Source organism: Phoenix dactylifera, chromosome 3, assembly GCF_009389715.1.
Source record: "Phoenix dactylifera cultivar Barhee BC4 chromosome 3, palm_55x_up_171113_PBpolish2nd_filt_p, whole genome shotgun sequence".
Taxonomy (NCBI): Eukaryota; Viridiplantae; Streptophyta; class Magnoliopsida; order Arecales; family Arecaceae; genus Phoenix; species Phoenix dactylifera.
The window spans coordinates 15408831-15435051 of NC_052394.1; the positions used below are offsets into that span (position 1 = coordinate 15408831).

Consider the following 26221-nt stretch of genomic DNA (forward strand, 5'->3'; position numbering starts at 1 on the left):
CATTTTTGTGTCGATGTGAATGTGCTCTGTGAGCATGTAATAAATTGAAAAATGGGCACACATCTTAGGTTTCTCTTGTTATCTTCTTTCTGCTCCAGCTAGCCGTTTGGTTGGAAAGAGTTTTAATCCTATCTCCAATCTAGAAAGAAATGAGAATGCCCCAATCTTTCAAAATCCAGTCTCGACTTTTTCTCAAGTACTTAAATCTTATTTCGCCATGTTCATTTAAACAAATTAATTTTTCAAAAATATACCTCTATTTAATTGACCTTTCAAAAATACCTCTCTATTCAATTAATTTTTCAATTTTGATGCCAGTTGTGAGCTAAATATGCTGGAAAATATAGTCATTCCGATTTCCAATTAATCCATTCGAATTTCAATTTAGATTTCAGTTGCGAACAATCTCCTTCTTCGCACTCCCCCTAATCTTTAGCATGTATCCTGCTGGCATGGTTGCTAACCCCTTCGACACTGCTTGCTTCTTATTATGTTACTTCAAGAATAGCTTGTATGCTCATTGGCATGTTCGTCCCTCGAGTCGGCCTTCGGAGGAGGGACGCCGGGCATAGCATGGCCGAAAGATTAGGGTTGGCATGCCTCAAGAGGTACCCCAATCAAAACCCGGAAAGTCCAACCCGCTTCCAAGGCTAGGTTGGTTCATGTTACCCACCTTGCCAGCTCCAGGATATGCATGGGCAAGCAACAAATTGGACCAGACAAAAAGGAGAAAGAAAAACAATGGGCTTTTTTTTTCTTCTTTTGCCAAAGTAGAGAGAGAGAGAGATAGAGATAAGGCTAAGGGGAGGTATCAGATTGAGCGAGCGAGCGAGTGCGCGAGGTAAGAGATGAGTGAGCCTCTACTTGTTCAATTACCAGCCACCATGGTGTGACAAGCGACTGCGCCATGTCAATGTGTTTGTGTTTTTTTTAATAAATGTAATATAGAAGGGGTAGCGCCAGTGCATGACGCTCCTACTTAGGTAGCTTCCATCCCAATCTTTTGAAATATATAAATCTATATTGTAAAAATACATGCTTTATGTCAATATATATATTATAGAAATATATATTATATTTTTGTTAGGCAGTTTGTGTCTATATATATATATATATATATATAATATTTTACAATGCAGGCTCACACGTGATACAACTAACATGATCCGAAAATAAAAGGACATACAATGGCTCAGGCACAGAAGCATAACCCACTCAAATAAACCCTTCGAAGTGGTGGGCAGCAAAGAAGGTAACCCAGTTGGCAGTACTGTTTACCTCCATGTATACATACATAGCTTGATAAAAGCCATACTCTCCCAAGATTTTGCGGATGTCAAGAGGCAGCGACTCCCAGCAATGCATACTCGACCTCTAATTCACTCGATCACCATAGTCGAGTCCTTCTCAAGGAGGATGCATTTTCTGTCGAGCGCATGCCTCGCATATATGCTTCATGTACACATTTAAAATGCTGGGTCTATTGGGCAAAACCATATCAGAGAGATGAAATTGCAAATATGGACATTTTGGTTCTCATGGTTTCATAATTTTTTTTTAAAGTTTTTTGGACAGAGCTGTGAGTTGTCGAGTCGCATAAGAGAAATTTATACCACTACTGTCGGATTCGGATCTTTCTTGGGTCTGACCTAAATCCAACCCGTTCTTCCGTTCCCGACCGGCTCATCAATATCAGCACCACGCTATAGAAGCCGATTCGGGTCGGATTTGAATCCGAACCCGACCCGACCACTAGTAGCAGAAGGACCTCCCTCGGTGGTCGGTAATATATTTGATCACCCCCATAAAGGAACCGGGCATCGGCTGCCTCCCACACACACAGCTCACAAGCAAACAATCCGAGGCAGGCTAGGGTTTCTGCCGTCTCGGCTCAAGAAAAATCCTCTCCCTCGCTTCTCCGTTCCTTTTCCCGGTTTGATTCGCAAGCCTTTTTCTTTCTTCAATTCCTTCTATCACAATCGTTTCATGTTTTGGTTTCAGATCGTTTATCGCTGCTTGCTTCGCTTGTAGAGGAATGCGTCATGAACTCTATTATTCTTTTGGTGAATTTTGTTTTGTTCAATCTGTCCATGAGTTCGATTTTCTTGCAAACCCTAGCAAAGATTACTTTAAGATGATGCCCTTGAGCAGTTCTTATTGTTAAAAGGAAGAATTTGAGATGATTTTTCTAAAGATCTATGTGAACAAATAACACAGATGAAATAAAGCAGCAAGCATAGCCATGAAGACGGGCGACATCTGATTATGGTTTTTTTAAAGACATAATATGATTTTTGATTTCAATGGGAGCAAAGCGTGGTGTTTATTTTTCCACAAGGCGGCGCAAAAGAGTGACTTATTTGTTTTGCTCCACATCTCAAGTTTCATTTATGGTTACACGGGATCGTGCAACGCAGTCTTATTTTTATTAAGAAGCGCATCTCCTTTCTGAAACTTTGCTAATATCATATTGTTGCTAAATTAATAAATAAAAATGTCTGATAAATTTCAGTCTCAGTGCATGACCACAACTGATGGACAATGAGTATATAAATTTACCTGTGACATCTTATTGCAATTGTTGAAGGTGGAGTGATTTGTACTTTTGCAAAATCAATGTCATTCTGAAATAACTTTTTTATGTTCCTTTTTTTAATAATTGTAAATAAAGATATATAGTTATTCTTTTATTTTCCAGAATGATCAGCTGATTCAAATGCAAAGCATATGAGATATTGATGTAAAGACTGGCTAATATTAATGACTCGCTATTTTTTTCATTATCATGAAGGTATACATCATTTTGATAGTTGTCGTCAAGTTTTCTGAATCTGAATTGCTTAGTTCAATGTAAAGCAGATTATGTGCAACTCTAGTTAAATTTTTGTTCGTTCTTTTTTGGTCAAATAGATGTTGGGTCCACGGCAAATTCAATCTAGGGAAGTTGGTCGAACAAAACTCAGTCATTCAGATCTATTCTTTATTTAGAAATTTCCTAGGTGCGGATTGATTTTTCCCCCTAAATTCTCTTCAAATGATGAAGGTGGAATGCTTTTCCCCCTAATTTTATTTCGTGGAAAAAGTGGTAGCGCTGGTAGCATGTGCTTAACTAAGCAAATAGGTGGATCAGTTTTTATGATAGCAATCTACATAAATGCAGCAATAAATCTTATGGATTTGGTGTGGGCCCCAAAGTTGCAACCAAACCTCCATTACGACAAGAGACTAATCCAGTTGTACTTGCTAGTCAGTCATCCTCTATCGGTGGGGTGATGGTGCAATTGGCTAGCGCATGGCTAGGCAAGTGATCCTAAAGTCGAGAATTCAAGTCTCTCTTACCCCAATATATTAGAGGGCATGCCTTGGCGCAAAGGTAAGTTTGCTCTAGTTTGACTTGGGTGTCCTGAGTTCAAAAAATGGAAACAATTTCTCCACACGTGAGGTTAAGGCCACATACATCTGACCTTCACTAGACTCATTGTTGTTGAGATCCTCGTGCATTGGGACGCCTTTTTATTCAGCACCCCTAGCTACCCCTAAAGGAGAAAAAAGGTATGAACCTATGAAAAATCCAATCTAGTCCATGAAAATCAATTCAAGTCCTAGCCTGATTGGTATTTGGACATGATCTAGTGAAAGAATTGGGTTGAAGCCTAAGTTCGTGACTTGAAGCTAATATTAGTTGGAGCAACATTGAACTCAGATCTGACCCCCTTGGCTTTGTTTGGCTGCCAAGTGGAGGAAAACAAAGTTTCTTATAGGTAAGGTCTTTAAATCCAAGATATTGACCATCTTGGTTTGTGGTTGATACCAGGGGTGCAATTGAGTCGAGCCGAGTCGAGTAGCTAGAGGCTCGAGCTCGACTCGATTCAAAATACCTGGGCTCGAACTCGACTCAAGATTGATTGAGCCTTGATATCCAACCTCGAACTCGACTCGATCAAAAAACGCAATATTTGCGATAGGCCCGACTCGACTCAAATATCAACTAAGCCATATTCGAGCTTGAGTTCAAGCTCGAATTCGGGCCTTGGTCATAATTAAAAGATATAGTTCAAAACAAAATATAACAAAATATTATAATTTAAAATATTAAATTATTAATATATTATAAATAAAATATAATATTATTAAAAAAATATATACTTGACTAGGCTTGCGAGCCTTCGAGCCGAGTATTTTGCTACTCGAGCTCGGCTTGAAAAACTATTCAAGCTACTGGAGCTCGACTCGAGCTTGGTAATAGTCGAGTTGAGCTTGGATCTTAGTCGAGCTCGAGTAGGTTGCGAGCTGCTTGGCTCATTTGCACCCCTAGCTGATGCCAAGATGAATCATGATCTCGATTTTATCTTAATTGAGATGGAAGGCTTGAAATTTTTGGAAAGATCTGAGACACTCTGAGCTAATATTTACTATTGGCCAATAAAGTAAATTGAAATTTACAGCCTTTTGAAGGCTTTGATTTTTAATATTCAATAATCACAAAACCTATCTAAGATTGAAAGTTAAGTATTAAAAGTCTTAGCCAACATACTAAAATTGTATTGACTGATATCTTGAGATAAATTGGTGTATATCAGCTGAAATAATAAGGGCGAGATTCCATATTCATTGTGTCTATTTGTGCTTGATACTAGTGCAAACTGATGGGTACATGAAAACCAGGTTAATGGAAACCTTTTCACCTCCCCAAAGCTTGGTTATTAGGTGAAAATTCAAGATAAAGGAAGGAGAAAATATAGGTTCTAACTCCTAATTTTGGCAAGAGGCGTGAAATTTTTCCTCCTATGCAAGTGGCATTTGAGAAAACATATGGACAAGGCCAGCGATTGTGACTGTCTTTTTTTTTTAATTGCAACAAAACAAAAAATTCTCAAATTTCTCTTCTTTGATTTTTACACTGTTTTCCTTTTATTTTATTGGAAACAGAATGGAGCTTTTATGCTTTTTCTTCACATTATTCCTAAAAGTGATTGTATTTAATATTTTATACGTTGATATCAATAGAAGAAATGGATGTCGATTTCAATGGTTAATTGCTGCAAGTGTTGATATTAATCTAAAGCATTTCAATGGGTATCTATCCTGTTTTCTGAATTGCGTTTTTGTTCTTTATTTAGCTTGGTGAGTCGGTCGCTTTAAACTTTTACGGGGTCGGAAGGTAGATCCATCATGGATGCCGATTTTTATGGTTAATTGTTATAAATGTTGATATTAATCGAAGGGATTTCAATGAATGCATCCATCCTGCTCTCTGATTTGCATTTTTGTTTTTTTTTTAATTGAGTGGCCGGTTGCTTTAAAATTTTACGGGTGTAGAAGGTAGATCTATCTTGCACTTCTCTAGATTTCATCAACTTTATTTTGCTTTTCAACAATTCTGATGTCTTCGTATGCTCAATATGTACTTCTCTCAATGCATTGTAATTTTGGTCCTGATTTATGCGATCATTTTCATATAGCACGTGATGGCTGGTAGAGGTCGTGTACCTCGCAATATTATTGATGGGCGGAGAGGTTATGCTGAAATGCCGGAAGGGCCATTTGTTCGTGGTCCTCTCCCTCGTCCACCCCATCCTGCCCTGTATGAGGAACTTGAAATGCAGCGGAATGAAATCCGGAGGCTTTTGGCAAACCATCGTGCTTTGGTTGAAGAACGTGCTGCTATGCAGCAGGAGCTAATGGCTGCAAAGGAAGAGATTCATCGCATGAATATGGTCATGGCAGATATCCGTGCTGATAAAGAGGCTCATTGCAGAGAGCTGATTGAGAAAGGCTTGAAGCTAGAGGCTGATCTTAGAGCGACTGAGCCTTTAAGAAATGAAGTAGTGCAGCTTCGAGCTGAAATTCAAAAACTGAATGTCTTGAGACAGGACCTTGTTGGTCAGGTCCAGACTCTCCAGCAAGACTTGACAAGGGCAAAAACTGATAACAAAGAGATCCCTATTTTGAAGAGTGAGATTGATGGTCTGAGACAGGAACTAATGCGAGCTAGGTTGTGCTCTATACTTTTGTACTCTTATGGCATATAATTTTTCTTTTGGTTCTTGAGTCACATGTACCTGCCATATACATTGTTTGGTGTGGAAGCACATGCATACTTCAATATAAAAAAATTGTTCTTTTCAGGAGTGCTTTTGAGTATGAGAAAAAAGGAAATATTGATCTAATGGAACAACGGCAAATAATGGAGAAAAATTTGGTGTCCATGGCACGCGAGATTGAAAAGCTGAGGGCTGACTTGGCAAGCATTGATGGGAGGCCATGGGGTGCAGGTAGTTTTCTTTCATTTAATGCCTGTGCTTAAATGGAATGCAAATGGCTTTTATTTTATCATTCCAGTGCAAGTTCCATCTGATTTGCATGCTTGTCGTAGCTTAATAACATTTCTTCTTTCATTTTATTGCTCTATCTTTTATTAGGGATAAGCTGGCTTGTTATGTTCGTTTTCATATCATTATGTTTGATAATGTGGTTATTTATTTTTTAGAATGTTGCTGACTTGTTATATTTATTATAACATTGTAGTTAGCTACTGTTTAAATGATGCTATTTTGATCATTTGAAGCTAAAAGTGGTAACTCCGTTACCTCTTTCACTCCTCTAGAACACGGAATTTCATATCATTGCTAATAGTCTGTAGTAAGAGAGTGCATTATGATATTTTTTGTAATTAGCTATTACATGCATTTCCTGTCACATTGCTCATAGTTTTTTACTTTTTAGGGCTAGTTTATTCAAACTGCTTGAAATTTCAGATGTGAAAACTGGAGAATGATGGCCTCGTTTTTATGTACTTTTCCTGATTTCTTGTACACGTGTAGTTGCTTTTTTGTGATCCTGCTTTCTGTCCGTGTTAGTTTTCTTCTGCTAATTCCTGTGATTATGTTATCAATCTTCTCTACAACGACTAACACATGGTTTATCTTTTTTTTTTTTTCTCTCTAAATTTCATTCTCTTTACTGGTTATTTAAGGTGGAGCCTATGGGATGAAAGTTGGTAGTCCTGAAGGACCTTTCGCTTCATCGTTTGGGGATAACTACAACCGTCATTTGGTATGATTTCCCAAAGATGTCTAGAACTGGCAGTTCCTTCCTAGCTTATGATATTAGTATAGGTTCCGGTATACATGATTATACTGATTGTATTTTGTTAAATTTTTATGTTCTGAATATCGATAATCAGGGAGTTGCTGACAAGGCCCCTATGTATGGTGGGAGTTCTGGTCCGCGGGGAGCATTTGACAAGTCTCGCCCTGGACGTCGTTGAGACTGACAGTTGAACTGTCCTCCAAGACGCTTATGGGTGCTCTTTAGTTTACTCATGGTGGTTATATGTAAGGTTTAGAATTTCTTAGCCTCTTCAGTTAGTGCTTGGTCCACCAATGTTCTCTTGAGAAGATTCTTATGGTCATTACAAGCTAAACATATTTTCATATGCGATCTTATCTTTATATTTTGTATTTCATAGTACTTGTGAAACTAAATTGCTACATTGGCATATTCTGGTTATATTTCCGATCCAAAATTGTCATGTCTTGTTTTTAGTGTGAGTTTTTAAAGTAGTTGTTTGCAACCTTATTCATCCTCCTGGGTTATGTGTGTATAAAAGTAGATACTTTATCTTTAATACCTAAGTAGTTCATTTTGATATTAGGCTTCTACAATTTGCTAGCATATTCCGATTATATTAGCTTATTTAGTGGTAAGTGTGGCATCAAAAGTCTGTGATGCTACTTTCATAGTGATCTATACTATTAACTCTTCAGGCAATAATGTGGCAAATTATTAATGAGGGACATCTGGTGTCCATGTATGATGTTGATGGCATTGGAGCTTTAGTTGATTTCCCCTGGCCAAGAAGATACGAGATGCAAAATTGGTTTAGGGCAACTTGGCTGGATAATCATTAACATACTGTTTCTTTGGATATCTTCCTTCGAAGGTAGCAGAAAATAAACTCTGTAGAAACCATGGATGAGAAGCTGGATGCTTTGTTAGGCTCTGAAGCAAAAGACTGAGGTATAAGCAAAAGGAATCAACATTTACCTCTGATGCATCCAACTGGTACTTTGATCATTTTGATAATATCTAAATCACTTTTTCGGTGGTTTAGCTCTCAATAGTCAAAAGGGCTGCTTGATTCACTTAAGAGATGTGGTAGATATTATATCTTCAAGTTGATCATGCTGGTGCAGTGTGTTATTGAGCAACAAGACATGGTCTTTTATCTTTCTAATGCATTTGTGGGTTAGTTTTATCTATTTGCGGACTAATGGAGTAGGTCAGTGAAGCACTAAGATGATTCCTGTGTATCTCAAGAGGCAGATCTGAATGGCTTAGTAGCGCACATGGTGGCCTATAGTGTTTTATCAATGGAATTTGATAGCATCAGGTACCCAAGTATTGATGTACCCTATGCTAGAAGCTATTATTTGCTGGTTGAATTCTTTTGTTGGCCATAGGTGTAGTAGGGTTGGTTTATGTTTCCCTTTGGTTGCAGTTGGAGTGTAGAGCCAGTATAATTAATGAGCCAAGCAAACTTATTTGAGATTAAGTACCAATGATATGTTCGTGTGATCTCACATCTTTTTCCATCTCATCAATGTGTCTGGTAAAACTGTTCTCATTCTGCCATGCTAAAATAAGAGAGATCTATGCACTGGAAAAATGGGTGTGGATGTATAGATTACGAGCCAATAAAGAGTATAATATGTATGGTTGCTGGCTTGCTGCTAAATAATTGCAAATTTGCTAATGGTGATGTCCACAACAGGATCACTTGGTATAAAATCTGATGGTGGCTTCTGCTAAAATGCCATCAATATGCTTGATGGTGATCCTCCATTAACTGAAAGCTAGACGCTCAGCTTATTCACTTCTTTCAATGGTAATTCAGCTATGCATTGCAAGGTTTTACTTAAAGGGGCTGAATAGGGATATACTTCCGAAATGAATATGGATAGCAGCATTAAGATTTGTTGCATTTTCTTATTTAGCATTGTCAACCAAGATTTTGTGATTGAATACTGCATCCCAGAGAACAGAAGCGCATCGAAGTGTCCAACAAGTTGTCTTGATCAATCTTTTATCCATCGAGAACATTATTTTAGTTTTCTTGAGGTCCATAGTCTGTCCCAAGTTTCTAATGGCTATTTATCCAATTTGTAGTTTGCCTTGTAGAATTTAGTGATGGAAACTACGTGCATACATTATGATATAAATCTGCTTGACATGGTTGGAGATCATCCTGGATTATTTCAAGTGATGCGGGTCATGTGAAGGCAGCTGACTGCTTATTGCAAGGCAAGTACTTTTTTTTATATGCCGAGTATAAGGTTATTAATAAATGTTCCTTTCCTAGACTCCATTGCATATGCTTAAAAATGTCAGTTTCTGTATTAGTTGATCCGTGATTGCCTTTTGTCATCCTTTAGATGTTTAGAAATTGCTTTAACTAGTTTCAGCATAGACCCTTGAAACTTTGTTTGATTACAAGTAGTCTCTACAAGAGCTTCTCGATCACAGCATTCTGGACCCTGATGTTTTTCTAGATTGCAGTACCCTTATTCATATTTCTGCTGCTCCTGATGCAAGTGCAGATGTATTGTACTAAATTTCATGAATCACTGTTTGTTTTTGCTTATTTCTTGGTCAAGGCCATGAGGATGGAAGATGCATCATTTACCACAATTTGAGCTGGAAAAGTCTCAGAGATTAAGATCTTTTCTTGTGAGTTCTTACATGAGCTTGACCAATATGATGGCCAAAATATCTACCTTGGAAGAAGAGGAGTCTAACAAGTTCTGATCTGAAGTGTACTTTCGCTATTTGAGTGCATGTTTGACTTTTTGTTAGTCAAGATTTATTTACTAAATAATCCTCAGAGCAAGTGAAATCTATGACAGCAAAATGAATAATTATGCTATCAGCATGCTCTGCATTGACTTGAAAGGATCAGATTTTGGAAGTCAAGCAATGTGATTTACAAAGGCTATTGAAGGTATAATAGAGGCTGTTTGAAATTACTTTACTGCCCAAAAAAAATAAGAACGAAACATTCCTGGTGCTAGTCATGATATGAGTACTGGTTTTTAGGGATTTGTATGCTCCTTACATGGAAGAAGGCTTTGTAGTTGGTAAGCTGACTTGCTTCAATATGCTTCACTCCTGTTTCCAGACAGATCTATAAGCCAACTATGCTTATAGTTTCAGATAGGGTAGACAAATGGATTTATAAAGTACTTCAATAGCAGCCATTCAAACAACATCTCTCCCTTTCCCTTTCATCTTTTCAGTTTCTCTTTTTACATAAGCATCTTGCGTGCATGCACACATTGGATTTTTTGAGGTTCCTCTGCTGACACTTAGGCAATTGGCATTTCGGTACCCATGCCAAGTTTCCATGTAGCACTACTTAGCACCTTTAAATACGTGTTAATACTAAGTATGATATGTTTGGAAGTGAGCGCATTAGAGCCTAGGGGAACTAGAGTAGTTACAACAATGAAGGATAAATTGGTGCAAAATTAAGGCGATACAGGCATGTCCATGGGAGATTTAAGATGGCTCTGATTAAGAATCTCTTTTAGATCTGTGTTGAAAGTGGAAGGAAAAGGCTCAAGAAAACATGTACAACAACTTGAGAATCAGTATAAGATTGCCGGTGTTGAGAGACAATACGTTTGAAAAATTTTAACAAAAAATAGTGGCCTGCAGTAATCTGCATATGATACTCTGTGCTGTTCATGGAATCTATATCTATATCTTGTTAAAGCCATGTAGTTTTACATATCTGCTACATATTTTAGATAAAGGGCCACAATGTAAAGCTCCATTACAACATATTCTGTTATTTATGTGCTATATATAAATGATCTGTGGATGTGTTGATTGCCATATCCACACATGCATACTATATAAAAAACAACAATATACATTCTTGCTATTTACATGACATTTAATTTATCTGTAGTGCAAGAGGAAAGAAAAGAATGGTACATAACAACGATAAAACACATGCTACAACTTGTTTGTGCTAGTGTAATCCTGTATCATTTTGACGTCAAAATTCTAAGCATATATAATTTAAATGGAGACCATGTTACATTGGAATTCTAATTCAAGGAACATTCTGATGTTCAAGTTATGATCTCAAACTTTATGATTAGGCAGTCATTTGTGTTTTCTTTGTGGTCAGATCCAACAGACTATATAAAGAGGAAATCTTATTATTTATTTGTCAGGCACATTCGTAGTATCATGTATACTTAGAGAATTATATTTTTATAATATAGAAATCAAAGTCATGAAGTTGATTGCTAGTTAGCATTCATATTATCTGTCTGAGAAGAGGAGTCTTGCTTGATATCATAGATCTTTGCCAATGATATTTCAAAAAATACATCATTGTGGTCTGATGATTTGCAATTAGAAATTTGGGAGCTTATATTCACCGTTTGAAGAATGTTGTTCATGAAACTTAATAGGCTCTCTCTCTCTCTCTCTGGGGTGGATGATGTTCTCAGTTACCAAGATTATTAAGAACTCACGGTCATGCTAATTTTATCATCCGCTGAATTTACTCCAACCAGATTAGTGCAATGTTCTGCATACATGATATCACAATGAAACACCTCAAAGTTCAAAGATATTCATTTTTCGCATTATGCTCTTACGTAACACTTAGTATTATAAGCAGAAAATGCATATGGGAAATCATATTTTCACTCTTAAGGCTTAACTATTACAAACCTGTTAACTAACTATCCAGTATTGCCTGTGCTTTTGAGATTCTTTCTAGTCAACACTATTTAAAAGGGTGGTAACTGGTGATGGTTTGACAGTTTAGCATTAAACATTGGAATTCTGACATAATATCATTATTTGGACTGCATCCTAGTTTCTCATCAAATGCGGATCATTTTTGTATCTTTCAGTTTATATATGTATAGGATTTGACATGATCTAAATTCAACTCCCCAAGAGATTTTATGGAGGGCTGTGGCCATTACTGATCTCTATAAATTTTGCTATTTTACCCATATGTTTGCGAGCAAGCATGTGATTGCAGCTCATCCAGTCAATGTCATATCTACTAACTTACTGCTCCGTTTGTTTATTATATGAAATCGGCTTTTTTATTCTTTTTCACTGCCAAAGGGAAAGCTAATGCTTATGCTTGTTGGGTATTTTGGTTTGACACTGCTTCACACCCAAAAAGAAGCAAGCTACGTCTGAGCTAAGCTTGGATATGGACGTCCGGTCTTTTTACTCCGGTGAGAATAATAAGAAAAAATCAAAGTCCAGGTTGGTTGGTGAGCCTAGTGATAGGAGACTATCTAGCTTGGTTCGGAGAGCACTTGTTGGGTTAGATTTCTTTTTCAGGAAAAACACCTTCTTCTACTAAGCATGTTTTCCCTGCCAATGATGCACATGTTTGAGAAGATGATTTTTTGTTTTGCTGTTGAGAGTGAAAAACAAGTGAACTTACCAGGAGATTGTATAGGTAACCATAAGGACTTGGGTCGAGATAGGGTTATAAAAAGGAAAGCAACTATCTTGTTTTCCAATTGTTCAAAAGTTTTCTAGCAGATTTGTCCTATCCATTGAATCTTCCCCCAAGCTGTGAAACTTGTACTCTCTCCATGCCTGAGTAATGCTGGGTGACATGTTTATAATTAGTGGATCATTAGTTAGGTAATATAGTGTATTGGCTTCTCAGTTACAGTGTCTCACAATTTTTAGTGGATACATTATATTCTGCTACTCAAATAAGTGTGTTGTTTCGCATACTTGAAGGTTGAAGATCATTTCTTGTGACTTCTTGAAGCTTTTTTCTGAACTGGAAAAGGATTTGCAGTGAATTCTTATTCATTAAGGTGGCTTTGGAGTGATGATGCATTATCATTTGTTAAAAATGTTTCTCGCTTGCTTGCTAATTAAGCTTGCCCCAACCCTCTTTGCACCTAAGGGCTGGAGATGGGTACCAGGATTTTGGACCAAGGGACAGATCTTGGACCTTGTCAATGTTGATGAAGCTAGGGATTTGAATAATTCTCTCAGGCAATGGAGTATGGTATTTTAGTGTGGGTTGAATTCCACATGCATTGATGCTGGAAAATGGAAACTATCAGGAGTTAACCATAACAAAGAAGCCTTTAGTGTGTCGCATGGAAATGTCACCTTGAGATATTAGTAAAACAGATAGAGGAGTAAACTAGCTTGTCTATTGAAATCCAAGGTTGTGGTTGAAGAAGAGTGGTAGCAACCTCATTTTCTTCCATAAAACTGATGATGGATGATAGTGCAAACAACTTGAAAGGACATTGATAGTAAAACTAAACTTGTAGATGAGATACCTTATGGTAGTTTGATTGTTCTGTGGACATTGCATAGAAAGGGAAATCGGGCGCTGTCTTAAGGACCTCCTTGAATGGTTTTGGTCAATCGTCTCTTTATGTTCCCCTTAAAGTCAGGAGTTCAAACTTCTGCTTTGGGTAGTCTACTCACTATTCAAATTTCTCATGGAGCAAAGGAGGCACCATGGAGCAGGAGGCTGTCTTTTTGTTGACCGAGGAATAATATGCAGTACAAGATGGTTAGGACAAAGTGCATAGAAAGTCATGCACAGTTTAAAATAGTTCGAGGGACAGAAGCCCCCTTCTCTTCTTTCTTTCTTCTTTTATGTGTGTAGGGTGTTTTGGGGTTGGGGGCTTGCACATAGACAGGCACATGCACCATTTTGTATTGCTTGTTTACAATAATAAATTCTTTTAGGTACTTTGTTAGGACAAAGTACATAGAAAGTCATTATCATGCACAGTTTAAAATAGTTCGAGGGACAGAAGCCCCCTTCTCTTCTTTCTTTCTTCTTTTATGTGTGTAGGGTGTTTTGGGGTTGGGAGCTTGCACATGGGCAGGCACATGCACCATTTTGTATTGCTTGTTTACATTAATAAATTCTCTTATATGTATTAATCCATGAGATGGTTCATCTATGCCTTGGATCAGAGGCCATGCGACAGTAGCATGGCCAGATATTGATTGTGTGATCTCCTATTTGGATTGGCAATACTTTGATCAAGGTGTTCTAAATGATTATCAGATTGGTCAATGCAATTGGATTTTCTTCTAAACTAATCATTAGTGAGGAGATTCAGAACCAACACCCCCACCCCCTAAAAAAGGGATATATATTTTCTTTAGAATTGTCCGATTAGTGAGTACCACATTTTTTTATGGTGGTTGTGTTGCACTTTTTTGAGGGGATTTGAAAAAAAATTAGTTGTTTAATGACATGCTGAAGATGAATGCTCCAATATTATGAACAGAGGCTGCTTTGCCATTCATTTGTCATCTATTAGAGATATATAGGAGTCTTGATGATGGTTTTTTACTTTTTAGGATCTGCTGAGGAATGAGTTTTTGTATCAGACAATCTTTTGTGGATCAGGTGTCTTCAAGATACAGTTGAGATGAAAAGCAGAAAAATATGTGAAGGAGATTTAAGAAAAAAAATCAGAGTCTAGGCAATTTTAACCATTTTATGCCTCATTTAGAAAAGTAACCCAGATCGTGCAGGATGTTTGAGTTAGAATCATAGTTGCAGCATTGAGAAAAAGTATGGAACTGATAGAAATACGGAAACAATTGAATATCCGTTTCATTTCATTTTATCACTGATTTTACACTTCTAGTATATAATTGCCTTCCATTTCCCTGTAATTATGAACTTATATGGATGCTTCACATGCACTTCTTTTTAGTCTTTTGCAAACTATTAATAGGCTTCTGTGAAAGTGTTTCCTGCGAGATGTTCCTGATTGCAAACATGTTCTAGTGTCTAAAATGTTGCAGCATGTGATGGCTGATGATTTCTTTCATTTTTCTTTGCACTTGCTTAGTTTGGGCTCCTTGCCACCTGCATATCTAGTTTGCCTTCTGTACATCACTTTTTCGTAAGAGGATGAAAGAGTACCTAGCAAACCTTTTGCCTGGGATGGGAAAGGAGCATCAAAACCTTGTATCTGTTGCCAGCAATCTGATTATGTGACATTTATCAGAGCCATTGTGATTTGTTTCATTTGCTTTATTAATTGGTTCCAAGCTTCCAGCATCCTGATTGTTGGTTGTCTATCTCCTGTTTTCTAGCATGTGAGATCATGTTTGCCTCATCTACCATTTGGACAGCATAATGGACTAATGGTTTATCCCAAAAATCATACCATATTAAGATCAGACTTTGCACCTCTTCAAGTCATAGAGGTCCTTCCTCATTTTGATGGCTATTTTTTCACTAATTACATTTATGGTGGTTTTGAGCCAACCCTCAGTCTATTTCTTTTTTTCCCCCAGTTCTTTTGCTTATGGAAAATGCTTTAAGTGTACTTTGCATCCATGCGTAATTGGGTCACCAAGCAGATTGAAACTCAAAGAGACTAAAATTCTTCCATCAATTCTTACTTTGCCACTATTTAAGATGTGAGTGTCTAAGTAATTCTGGCTACTTATTTGACTCTTAAATCAAAAAACGTGTGCTAAGTTTGCAATGGCTCATCTCTCGTGACTGCTCTCTTTTTTTATCAAATCAAAAAAAGAAATTTGTATGGACTCAAAAGACCAATTTGTGCCAACAAATCTATCAAGTGGGAATATCGGCAAATTACATAAATCATTTTTTTATAAATCAGAAACAATTTCTTTTTTATTGAAATTGTTACTTACAATATTGATAGTACTAGTGATCCATATTCAGCTTATGTGCACCCCATGGTTTGCTTTTAGAATATTCTTTCAATGATTTAAAAATTCCTTCTTGGGCCTTCAGTTTATTGGGTTTACTTGTGAGCATGGCACAGTGCAACCTGCCTATTGGCTTTGATTGGACTTCTTACCTTATCTGGTACAATGCCTGCTTGCGTCTATGGGTTTGCAGCTCTTTTTTCATTTATGGATTGGTTACTTGTCAGAACATTTTTAAGGGAAAATGTGACTGATAGAATACATAACTGAATTAAAGTATCGCCCAGGCAATGACAGCTTCCCCCATTTTTCAATTTCACTCCAAGCTTCAATTACTGATATTTGTTAAAGAAGTATGCAAAAGAGAAAGCTGGTTGTGATTGACTACGAGTAGTCAGAGGATACTCACTTTTGGTTTTCTAGAAGTTATTCCACCTTGATATTCTCAATAATAATGCTTCTGTGGAGTAAAAGGACATTCATCCTTATATTTCCCTATGAAGTTTACTGACCGCATGTTTCCTCTCTTCCACATGGATGGTACTAGTCACAATTCAATTTAATAAACTTTTTGAGTCACTAGTACAACATGCATTTGGTATATTCTATGTAAAATCAGCAATAAATGTGTGCTGAATAATCTGGAATGCCATGAGGAATAAAAAATATTCCTACTATTTGACGTTTACTCATATAACAAGAATGTCATATGAGTAACTGTAAAATTTTCTGCTTTGTCTCTGAAGGCACATCTTCATGAGGCCAAACTATAGGCTTTGAAATTGCTGAATAGGTTTTTGCTGCATCTTTGTTTTCTTCAAATACTGCAGAGTTGTACACTATGATGCTTGCATGTTGTCTTTTTCTAGCCTTTCTTGTTACCATGTTAAACCTGTTGAAGCTGTTGTCTATATTTGTTTCTGTTAATCGAGTATTAAGAATTTTGTATTAATGTTATGGAACCCATTGACATCACAAATTTGTTGGTTTCCATCATAATTTCTCTGATTGTCTTTTCTTCTTTTGCAGGCTCAAGGCCCTCGGTACGAATTGAGGGATCCTTCTTTCCTTGAGAGAGTAGAAATTAGATCTAACTTGAAAATCTGGGAGAATTAGGAAGCAAAACAAATGCAGTGGTATCCTGGAAAAGAAGTTTTCATAGATCCTTGATGGGTGTGTTAATGCCTTCCATGATGCCCTCGCAGGGAGATAAAAAATTGGAATGGTATGTTCATATACAGGAGATGGAAAATCTAGATACTTCATATAGAGGATGAATCAACACTGCCTGAAGGTTGATTCGCAGTACTCCAAGATCTTGGAGTTGTGCAATCTACGCTTGGCGGACAAGGTAGAAAAAAGGTTTTGGGATCGTGGGATCTACAAGCTCTCCGAAACTTAAGCCGGATTTAATGGTTTGAGATAGAACATTAATGGAAGATTGGCAGTTGCTTTAAACGTGGATCCCTAATTGTTGATAAACTAGCTGGCAAGTTTATTGAAGCAGAAACTCGACTTAAACAGGAACCGAAAGCCGGAACGCAAGGGTGTTCTTTTTCCATACAAGATGCCTGGGTCGCATATGAGATGGTTTTTACTTTGGTTAGCAGTCCAAAGAGAGTTGTTCTTGGTGGAGTTGTTCTGGGTACCTCCTACCGCCAAAGTGTGTTTCGGCATGAGATGTCGTGCAACGTGCCTTTCCTGTGTGTATGATGCTGTTCTGTGTTTAGATTGAAAGTCTGACTATGATTCTTACGTAGATCTCTCACAAGATCAGAACAAAAGCTCTCAGAAGTCTAGAATACTGAGAAGTGATACATGCCTGCAATTTCCATCTCATCCATTAGTTCTGTTAGTCTGGTGCAGTCTTTTAAATGATTGCCCCAAGTCGGAAGTGAAGAATTGCCCATTCGCTGACCGGCTGGCTTTCCTGCTGCAGTTTCTGAACTTTGCGTAGGTTATGCTCCTGCAATAATCTGCGGTGTGCTATTTTGATCCTGGATACGGACATTTAGTGAGGTTGCTCCATCGTGATCTGTGTTCTGAAACAGCTCGTTTATGGTGCAATAGTGTGAGAGAAAAAGATTGAAGGAGAAGATAATATAAACTGGTTGTATTTTGATAAGTTTGACAGTCTGCAGGGGTTTTCGTGGGATATCTTGCCTCTGTTGTCCATGGAATATCTCGAGAATGGGCTGACCGTGAGGACAGCAGTACACTTAGAGAACATTTGATCTGATAGGGGCTGTTGGGATCATAATCAGAATTCCATTAGAGAGACCCAGATTTTAGTCGTTCTGTGCACCTGGTATGTGACAGGTCCAAAGAGCTCGTCATATAGGATACGGTATCATATCTAATTGCATTGGGTAACGAAGTATAAGATTGTTGCCCCTGCTGACTTGCCTTGCCTTGAGGGAACGTTTTCGTTGGTAACGGTTCTATCCTTTGTATCGATTTTAACTTTGTCGAGGGGTTTAATGAAAGGTGAGATTACTGATACGATCTTTAAGTGCATAAGAGAATCTAATGGATGTTTAATATTAGAATAAGAGAAAATATGTATGAAATCAGACTGCATGGGTGATAAAGGAATGAGGATTTAATTCGATACGTTGCAGATGCATTAGATAAGGTGGAAGGATGAGTATTTGCTCGAATTCAGTTCATGGTTCCAATTTGCTTTTCCTGATCCATTTGCGGGCTCAAAATGTCTACTATGATCATCGATAAGCTTATCAATAAGATGGTGATGGATGAGGGAAATGTTATAGGAACGTTTGAGCCAAAACTTAAGAGACAGGGTGATTGATTTCATAGCAATGAATGGAGGGTGGTTCCAAGAGGGGACCAGGCTGCATCTCCAAAGCATATTAAAGGGGAATATGGAAGTTCCCTTTGATGTGATTCTAATAGCGAAAGTGACGGTTCTAAATTCTAGCTGCTGCTTGTAAATATGGTGTCCTTGACCTCTTCTCCATTTCAATGCATGTTGAACCTTTAGCAAGAAAATTTCGGCTATTGCAACTACTGTACCTGGAAACTAAATGGAGGCATCCACGAACACCATGCATGAATTAGTTGCACCTCCTCCCACCTTATGGCCAGCCACCTCGCTTATTCGTGCTTCCTCCACGGACTTGGAGCTCCTAATGAGCTGGGGCTGGCCATTGGGCTATCAAAATCAAAACTTTTTGGGTGAGGGCCGAAATATGGTTGAGTTGAATCCAGATGGGCTTGGGCTGGGCTGGGCTGGGCTGGGTTTGGGCCTTAAATGGTGCACTTGGACACGGTCTACGCGGTTCAAAACCCTGCTAGTCTGTGAGGGCTTTTAGCACTCACAAACTAACCGGTATTACGTGTGGAAGGAGCACGTATCTTTTGTGCAGTTTGCACTCGAGTTAGGCAGATCATCAATCCCTTTCTATCCTTCCAGCTTCGTGAATCCCCATTGACCACTCTAATAGAAATTAAAACAATAAAAGCTCAAGATTCTCCTTATCAGCATCGAATCCTACCGGTACGGTATGAGATGATGAAATATACTGAAGATGCATATTGATTTAATACCAATACAGTATGGTACATTGGATATCATTCTATTGCAATATTTATATAAAGCTTGGTACAAAATTGTAAAATGTACTGAAGAGTGTATACCAATTTGATACTGATAGGCTATAGTCTATTTGATATGGGATGGTACGATAATTTTATTTTTAACCAGCAAATGGAGGCCATCTCCACCTCCCCCGGGTACCTTTTTTTATTTATTACTTCGTTTATAGCCTCGAGTCAAAGGAAGTGGAGTGAACTGGTTACTGTGAGATCTAAGTCGATGTAGATCTATAAAGTAGAGACAAAATTTTTGAGTAAAATATAAACTAATTAACTGTAAGCTTGACTTAAACATATAGTTAAAGAAGTTGTTTTCAGAAAAAAAAGAAAATAAAAATAAACTAAATATAATAGATATAAAAGAATAGAAACAGCGACAGCGCATTAAGTAAACGATCTCCAAGCCAACGGAAACGGCCGCCGAGATCACCTGGCGTGGACCGCGAGCGGGATGAGCTCCGAGAGCGGCGTGGCCACCGGCGTCGCCGCCACGGACGGCACCGGCGAGCTCCGGCAGAGGGGACACGTGGCGCTCACGCGGAGCCACTCGTCGACGCAGGCTGCATGGAAGCAGTGGCCGCACTCCGGCACCCGCCGCAGCGCCTCCCCGCCCTCATACTCCGCCAGGCATATCGGGCACGGCCCCGCCGGCGCCGCCGCCCCGCCGCCAAATTTATGGACGAACTTGGGGTAGTAGGCCTCAATGGCGGGCCCGTCCAGGCCCACCCCCACGAAGGCGGCAGCATCGGAGGGGTTTCCACCGTCGGAGGAGTCGCCGTGGGCGGCGGCGGAGGGGGAGGAGGAGGAGGCAGCGGAGGAGCGGGGGCCATCGCCGCTGCCCTTGACGCGGACGCAGACGTACGAGGCGAGCATTATGGTGGAGACGAGGACGAGGAGGCCGACGGCGATGGCGATTCCGTAGCCGAGGCCGACGTCGGCTGCGGAGGAGGGTGAGGAGGGGAGAGGAGCAGAGAGGGAATTTGCTGACATAGGGGCATATACGGAATGAGAATGAGAGAGAGAGAGAGAGAGAGAGAGAGAGTTTAAGCTTGGTGGAGGACACTGGAAAATATTAAAGGCTTTGCCTCGCGTATTAAATGCTGGGAAATTTTGTTCCCAGAATGCCCCTGTGGAACTTGGCGGTGCATCACAGTCTTGAGGGTAATTAGGCCATCATCAGAATAATGAAGTGATAGAAGTTAGCTTAAGGTTGGTAACTTGGAATGCATGTTGTTTGGGCATTGGAAATCTTTGGATGTTCATGTGCCTGAAAAATTTTGATCTTTGGATGTGCATTACGAATCTTGAGCACATGTTGAGGCATTCCAAGGACTTGTATATCCTCATATGCACCACCATTCATAAAATTTTTTTTTTTTTTGGGAGACAAAAGTTTTGCTTATCTAATATATTATATTTTTTAACACAACATAAAAGGATATTTAGATGGGAGAATTACTAAAATCATATTAATATATTTTATTAAAATAATATAATCGGGTCTTAAACTCGAATGATTGATATTTTTACCAACTGAGACAGCAAACAATCAGTGTCTACTGATGTTTGGCATCATGCTTGAAGAAAGATGCTGATGCTTTTGTTCTACCTAAATATGTAGGGATGTGTTCGAGTGGCAATTCAACTAAAGAGTTTGCTATTTGTTAAACAAAATTTATGGCTTTTGTTATCTAAATTTGCATTTTGGTGTTGAAAATCACATGACTCTTTTGCCCCATAAGAAGCAGATATTATTAACAGCTTCTTGTGTGGAAACATGGACTAATTATAAGTCGAAATGGACCTTATTACGTGTAAAGGACTAAATATATGCTTGCAAATTGTGTGAGAAAGTTATTAAATTGATCTTGAAATGGCAGTCAAACATAAAGTACTGCTGTTAATTTTCTCAAATAGCATATAAATCATCAGACAAGTTTTCCACCTTGCAGACAGGGCTGAAACATATAGTTACTAGTGATTTCATACAGGCTACTAAGTCTAGTAATAGCTTGGCTGGCCTCTTAAAAGATTAACACATTATCCGGACCTCTCCAAACTTCAAAAATGGTCCGTGATTTGTAATGTCTAACATTCTGGATTTATATGGTTTGCGGGAAAAAATTGTTTCTTACTAAAATATATTTTTAAAAAATTAATGTCTGAAAAATACTTTGTACATGTTTGGTTGATAAAAAAAACCCACAACTTAAATATCTACTTTTTTGAAAAAATTATGTAAAATCTTATTATGCTTCTAATAAAGAGAAAGACATTATCCAGTTCTATTTAAAAACTGAAGGAAATTTTTGGAAAAAGATTTATCCTTATTCTCAGTCGGTGAAAATTGAACTTTTTCGTATTTTATATAATTTTTTTTCTAAAATATGAAAATTCTATTTTCATAAAAAAAACTATTTTTTTTATTTTTTTGACCCATGCTCGAGTTAATGATTTCAATCCCATCTCTACGACTTGTGCGTCCAAATTGATGTATAGATTGTAGTAAAATAATAGATGGAGAGAAGGAAGAACTTATCAGTTGAGGCGTGATTTCACTGTCCTTAAGAATAGATCGCGCCCCTCGGAGAATGAATCTCGGTGTAGCAGGTAATGGCGGCCTATCCTCCAGGATACAACAACTGGATCACTCCAAGCGCACACTCGCAGATGCAGTGATCTTGTCGAACAGCCCAGAAGCGCTCAGAACAGAGGAGAGTATCCTCTCGGGAACACAGAAAACAGACTAATAGGGTTTAAAAAGAAATGAAGAAACCTGGCTCAAGCCCACACCCGCGGGGGGGGGGGTCCCCCCTGCGCGTGATAATCGCAACGCGCCCGGATCGGATTCGCCAATTTTGGCTTGGACCTCCATTGGGCTCATGCGCGCGTGGGCTACTTTCTTTCTTTGCTTCACCAAGTTAAAAGGTTGAATACTATATAAAGATCTTTTGAGTTTTGTTCCTTTCCAATGTGGGACTAAAAGAAAGTACACTAGACAAAAAGACAAAAGACAAAGAAGGGCAGACTCGGAATTTTGAAATATTCCAACATACTCGACTCAGAGGTCAGAGCGAGCTTTTGCATTGTATCCTCGGGGGGATAAAAAAAGAAAACATGGAAACGAGGGAGAGGGACATTGGGCTGCTCAACGGTTCTTATTTCTCTGGATCTCTGTACATAATATATGGGTGGAAATAGTAATTGATGCATCTAATTTTAACAAAGGAAATAGTGCTTATCTATCTGAAAAGGAGAAAGGGGAGATGATGGAAAGAAAGAAGAAGAGAGAAAGAGGGACCAGAGATTAGAGAAGCTTCAACATAAACATCTTCTTCACTCTATATCTCAGATCCCCACTAAGCACCCAATCAGCACCTTGGATCTCACATCCATGGTTTTGTGGTTTCCATGTGATAATCCTAAATTCATAACAAGGATTAGGAAATTCCTAGCCTGCACAAAGCTTGGATTCTCCTTAGATGCCGACTTGTCATTTTATCATCCTGGGCAAAAAAAATGAAGTCCAAAATTGAGAAAACGTTGAATGAGAATTTTTATTTTCCTTTCTTTGTTTTTTTTAGTGGAAGAATGAGATTTTTTTCATAAAAAGAAAAAAGAAAACAGGTGTGGCAGAGTTGGTTCAAGAATTTGAAAATTTCAGTAAATGTTTTAGATAGGTTGTGATATTTGTTGAATGCTATGAACACTTGGAAGCTTTTCTATATTAGAAACTCCAATTCCATAGATTTAACCATCCAGTTTTTAAATGAATGGATCATAACCCACAATATTTTGGACAGAAAGGAACCAACAATCCTTTAAACAATGGCATGACAGGAAGCAGCTAGAAAATGTTTGATAAGATGTGAAACTATAGTCAATAAATCACCTGAAAACCCTTAACCTAAGGAGTTACTTCTAGTAAGTTAGAACTTTATCTCCAATTAAGCATAGAAGAAGAGAGAGATGCATAGATTTGCCACAGAAGTGTTGAACAATTTCACTTGCAACTCTCATATGTTGATGTGGCATCTGCCTTGCCTTAGCACGTCCAAGGGGGCTTTTTTTTTTTTTTTTTTTTTGATTACTCAAATCACACTTTTTGCCGATCAGGCAGGAGATCTATGTTGGCGGAATTTGACCTAAAAATTGCTATTTATTTTTAAATAATAAATTAAATTAAATTTTATATCTACAAAAATTAATAAAATAATTGGTTGAAAGTTAATCTAGATTGAGGCATATGAGAATATAGCTTTAAGAACGTAATTCGTCTCTTACATGCTGGTATGTAGCGATCTTATTCCCAACAAACAATAATTCGACTTAGCCCATTCCTCTTCTAACTAGCACGATCACCGAAGTTTTGATCTGAATAACTTCTTCAGTTGCTCAAAAAAAAGGTGAAAAGCAGAAAATATAGAATCAGAGTCTCTGTACCAAACAAAGTGGATGTATAGGTGAATTTGGATTATATTTAGATATCCCAAAGAATTAGACCCAGAGCCTGTTTATAGACTTTGTCCACATAATCGAGGCCGCATAATGCAATGGTTCCAAAAATTTGGAAACTAACATTCTCTTCCAAACAGTTGTAACATTTTAAACATGGCACAGCTTGTCAAAAGATACGCGCACGATATGGCCTGCTGCACCAAGCATGCATGTACGTGCATTTGTGGTCACCAACCCATTTCCTCCAAAGCCCGACTTAGGCTTCATAGGACTAGAAGACTTGTTTTCATATATCTGATGTGGGACTAAAAAAAGAAAGTATTTTAAAGCATTTGAACCAACTAAAATTTAGGAGATAAGGTTTGATTTTATTTTTTAAAAATTTATCTCTTTTGTAAACTAAAACTCCAACACTTTGTTGATATACAATGCCAATCAAATGCCATGCTAGAAAGCAAGGGGATGAAATAAAACAGTGAGGAGGCATAACTTCATTGCTCAAATTTACATTTGAAGAGGCTCATGTTAAGCACAATAGGGTCCAAGAGCATGAAAGGAGGCAGTAGCAAACGTTGGGTGCCGTTAAGAGGTCCTGCATCTGGACCTACTAAGCTAAACTCATCTGTTTGGAAGTTTGCAAACTGTGAAGGCCACCTATGGTCAGTCATCTCATAAAGTAAGTTTATCATGGCATTAGCATATTGGCATATCCATGGACCATGGGCATGCGCCTGTGCACCAGACAGGTCATATCACTAGAATTATATGGTGGTGGCCAACTTCCATATATGAACTTCAACTAATGGCCTTCTAAAAAATATAGAAGAACATGAGATTTTCCATTTGGTACCTGCTAAGAGGTATTTAGTGAAAAACTATAGCTCACCGCCTGGAAATACGTCTTTGGATGGACGAGACGGAGTTACTGAGTGCTCTCCGAGATATGTTGCTTTTTAATTTTTTTGGCTGTATCCGTATATATTTTGTATGATACTTTCGTTTTTAGCCAAAACAAGAAAAAAAGACTCTTTATTATGATTTAGAAAGAAATAACTATGGGAAGAGTGCATTAATCTGCATGGAGACTGGTGGCCCGTTGCATCATATATCAATTTGGATCTCCAACTCCACAGTAGGGCTAACCGTGAGGCACATTAGATTATCGGACCAAATCGTTATCGATGCTGACATCATTCTTCAGATATCAATCCTAAAATAAACAAAACAAAAAAAAATTCATATTTGCTTTAAAGATAAACAATCATAACAGCACCATGCTTCATACATAGTTCATCAAATTCACCATGTATCCTCTTCACTCTTGCAATTAAAATAAACTTTCTGCCATGCATTATATTTTGGTTTCCTTTATTGCCTTTCCATCTCTGTGTAACAATGTGAATTTCGAAGCGCATTTCGCCTTCGCAATGTAATCACTTTCTGATTGTTTTTAGTAATTTTACATGATTTTGTGTTAAAACAAATGTTTGTTTGGCCTGACTTTGCTGCAGTTGCACTTATAGCAAGGATAGAAACAAACACAAGAGGAATACAATGATAAAGAAGCAAATAGCAGTAAACCCATATTGCTCTCACATACATAAGAGTAGCTGAAGATCTTACAGTCAGAGGTAAAAAGAACTTCGTATGCAAACTAAGAAAGCTCCAAGGTAGCGAGTGATACAGAGAGTCAGCCTCCTTTATGATAACTTCCATATGATCCTACCATGCGTATCACTATGTGCCACTGTCTCAAAATAATGGGATTACCAAGTACTTTTTGGCCATGCAAGGAATCGCAACATCATGAGACTCCCTCTCTTGGATCACGATATCAAGAGACGCCACTCACACAACCTCTCTAGGATACACGTAGAGACCTCCACACATCAAGAGGCAACTCTTGAAACATGCAAGCAATTCATCGCCATGCAAAGATGGATTACAAAAATATATGTTGGAATAGACTCGCCCACAGGGGACTGCGATCCCCTGCAGAGGATCCCTAAAATCATCATTGATGAACCTTGTTGGATGATCTTGACCCCGATTGAGCCCGTGCCCTAAGATTCATTGAGCGAATTATTTAGACCTGACCCATCTGGAACCACTATACATCCGGTCAAGTCTTCTCTAATTATTTTTAATTTTACTAAAGTCATTGAATAGAAATTAATTTTGTTTTTAATATTTTAAATAGGTTTAGCGGATTCGTCTAGCAAAGTTTGATAGTTTAAGACAAAAGAGATAAGTAAATCTTACACTCCTTATTATTTTTCAAATTATCATGTTTTCTATGCATTAAGATTTGCTTGTGAAGATATCATATTTTTCTTAAAATTATAGATCGGCATATGTGTAATGAAAATCATGCTTATTTATGAAAATAATTTCATGAATA

At 38.0% G+C, this 26221-nt stretch overlaps 2 protein-coding genes across 3 annotated transcripts; one reads left to right on the forward strand and one right to left on the reverse strand.

Moving 5' to 3' along the window:
* The first annotated feature begins 1804 nt into the window (after positions 1–1804).
* LOC103706278 (protein FLX-like 3) lies at positions 1805–17869 on the forward strand. Of its 2 annotated transcripts, XR_603941.3 has the most exons (6): positions 1805–1933; positions 5463–5995; positions 6130–6275; positions 6977–7056; positions 7187–7337; positions 16774–17869. XR_603941.3 is itself a non-coding variant. In XM_008790336.3 (5 exons), exons 2-5 carry the CDS (start codon positions 5469–5471, stop codon positions 7268–7270), a joined length of 837 nt encoding a protein of 278 aa, XP_008788558.1. In that variant the 5' UTR covers positions 1805–1933; positions 5463–5468; the 3' UTR covers positions 7271–7547. The 2 variants fall into 2 exon arrangements, 1 of the variants encoding a protein (XP_008788558.1); XM_008790336.3 differs by lacking the exon at positions 16774–17869 and having other exon boundaries at positions 7187–7547.
* Positions 17870–18755: 886 nt separating this feature from the next.
* LOC103706328 (putative RING-H2 finger protein ATL69) lies at positions 18756–20366 on the reverse strand. The gene has a single exon (XM_008790387.2). The coding sequence runs from the start codon at positions 20350–20352 to the stop codon at positions 19789–19791; it is 564 nt and encodes a 187-aa protein (XP_008788609.1). The 5' UTR covers positions 20353–20366; the 3' UTR covers positions 18756–19788.
* Between the last annotated feature and the right edge of the window lie 5855 nt (positions 20367–26221).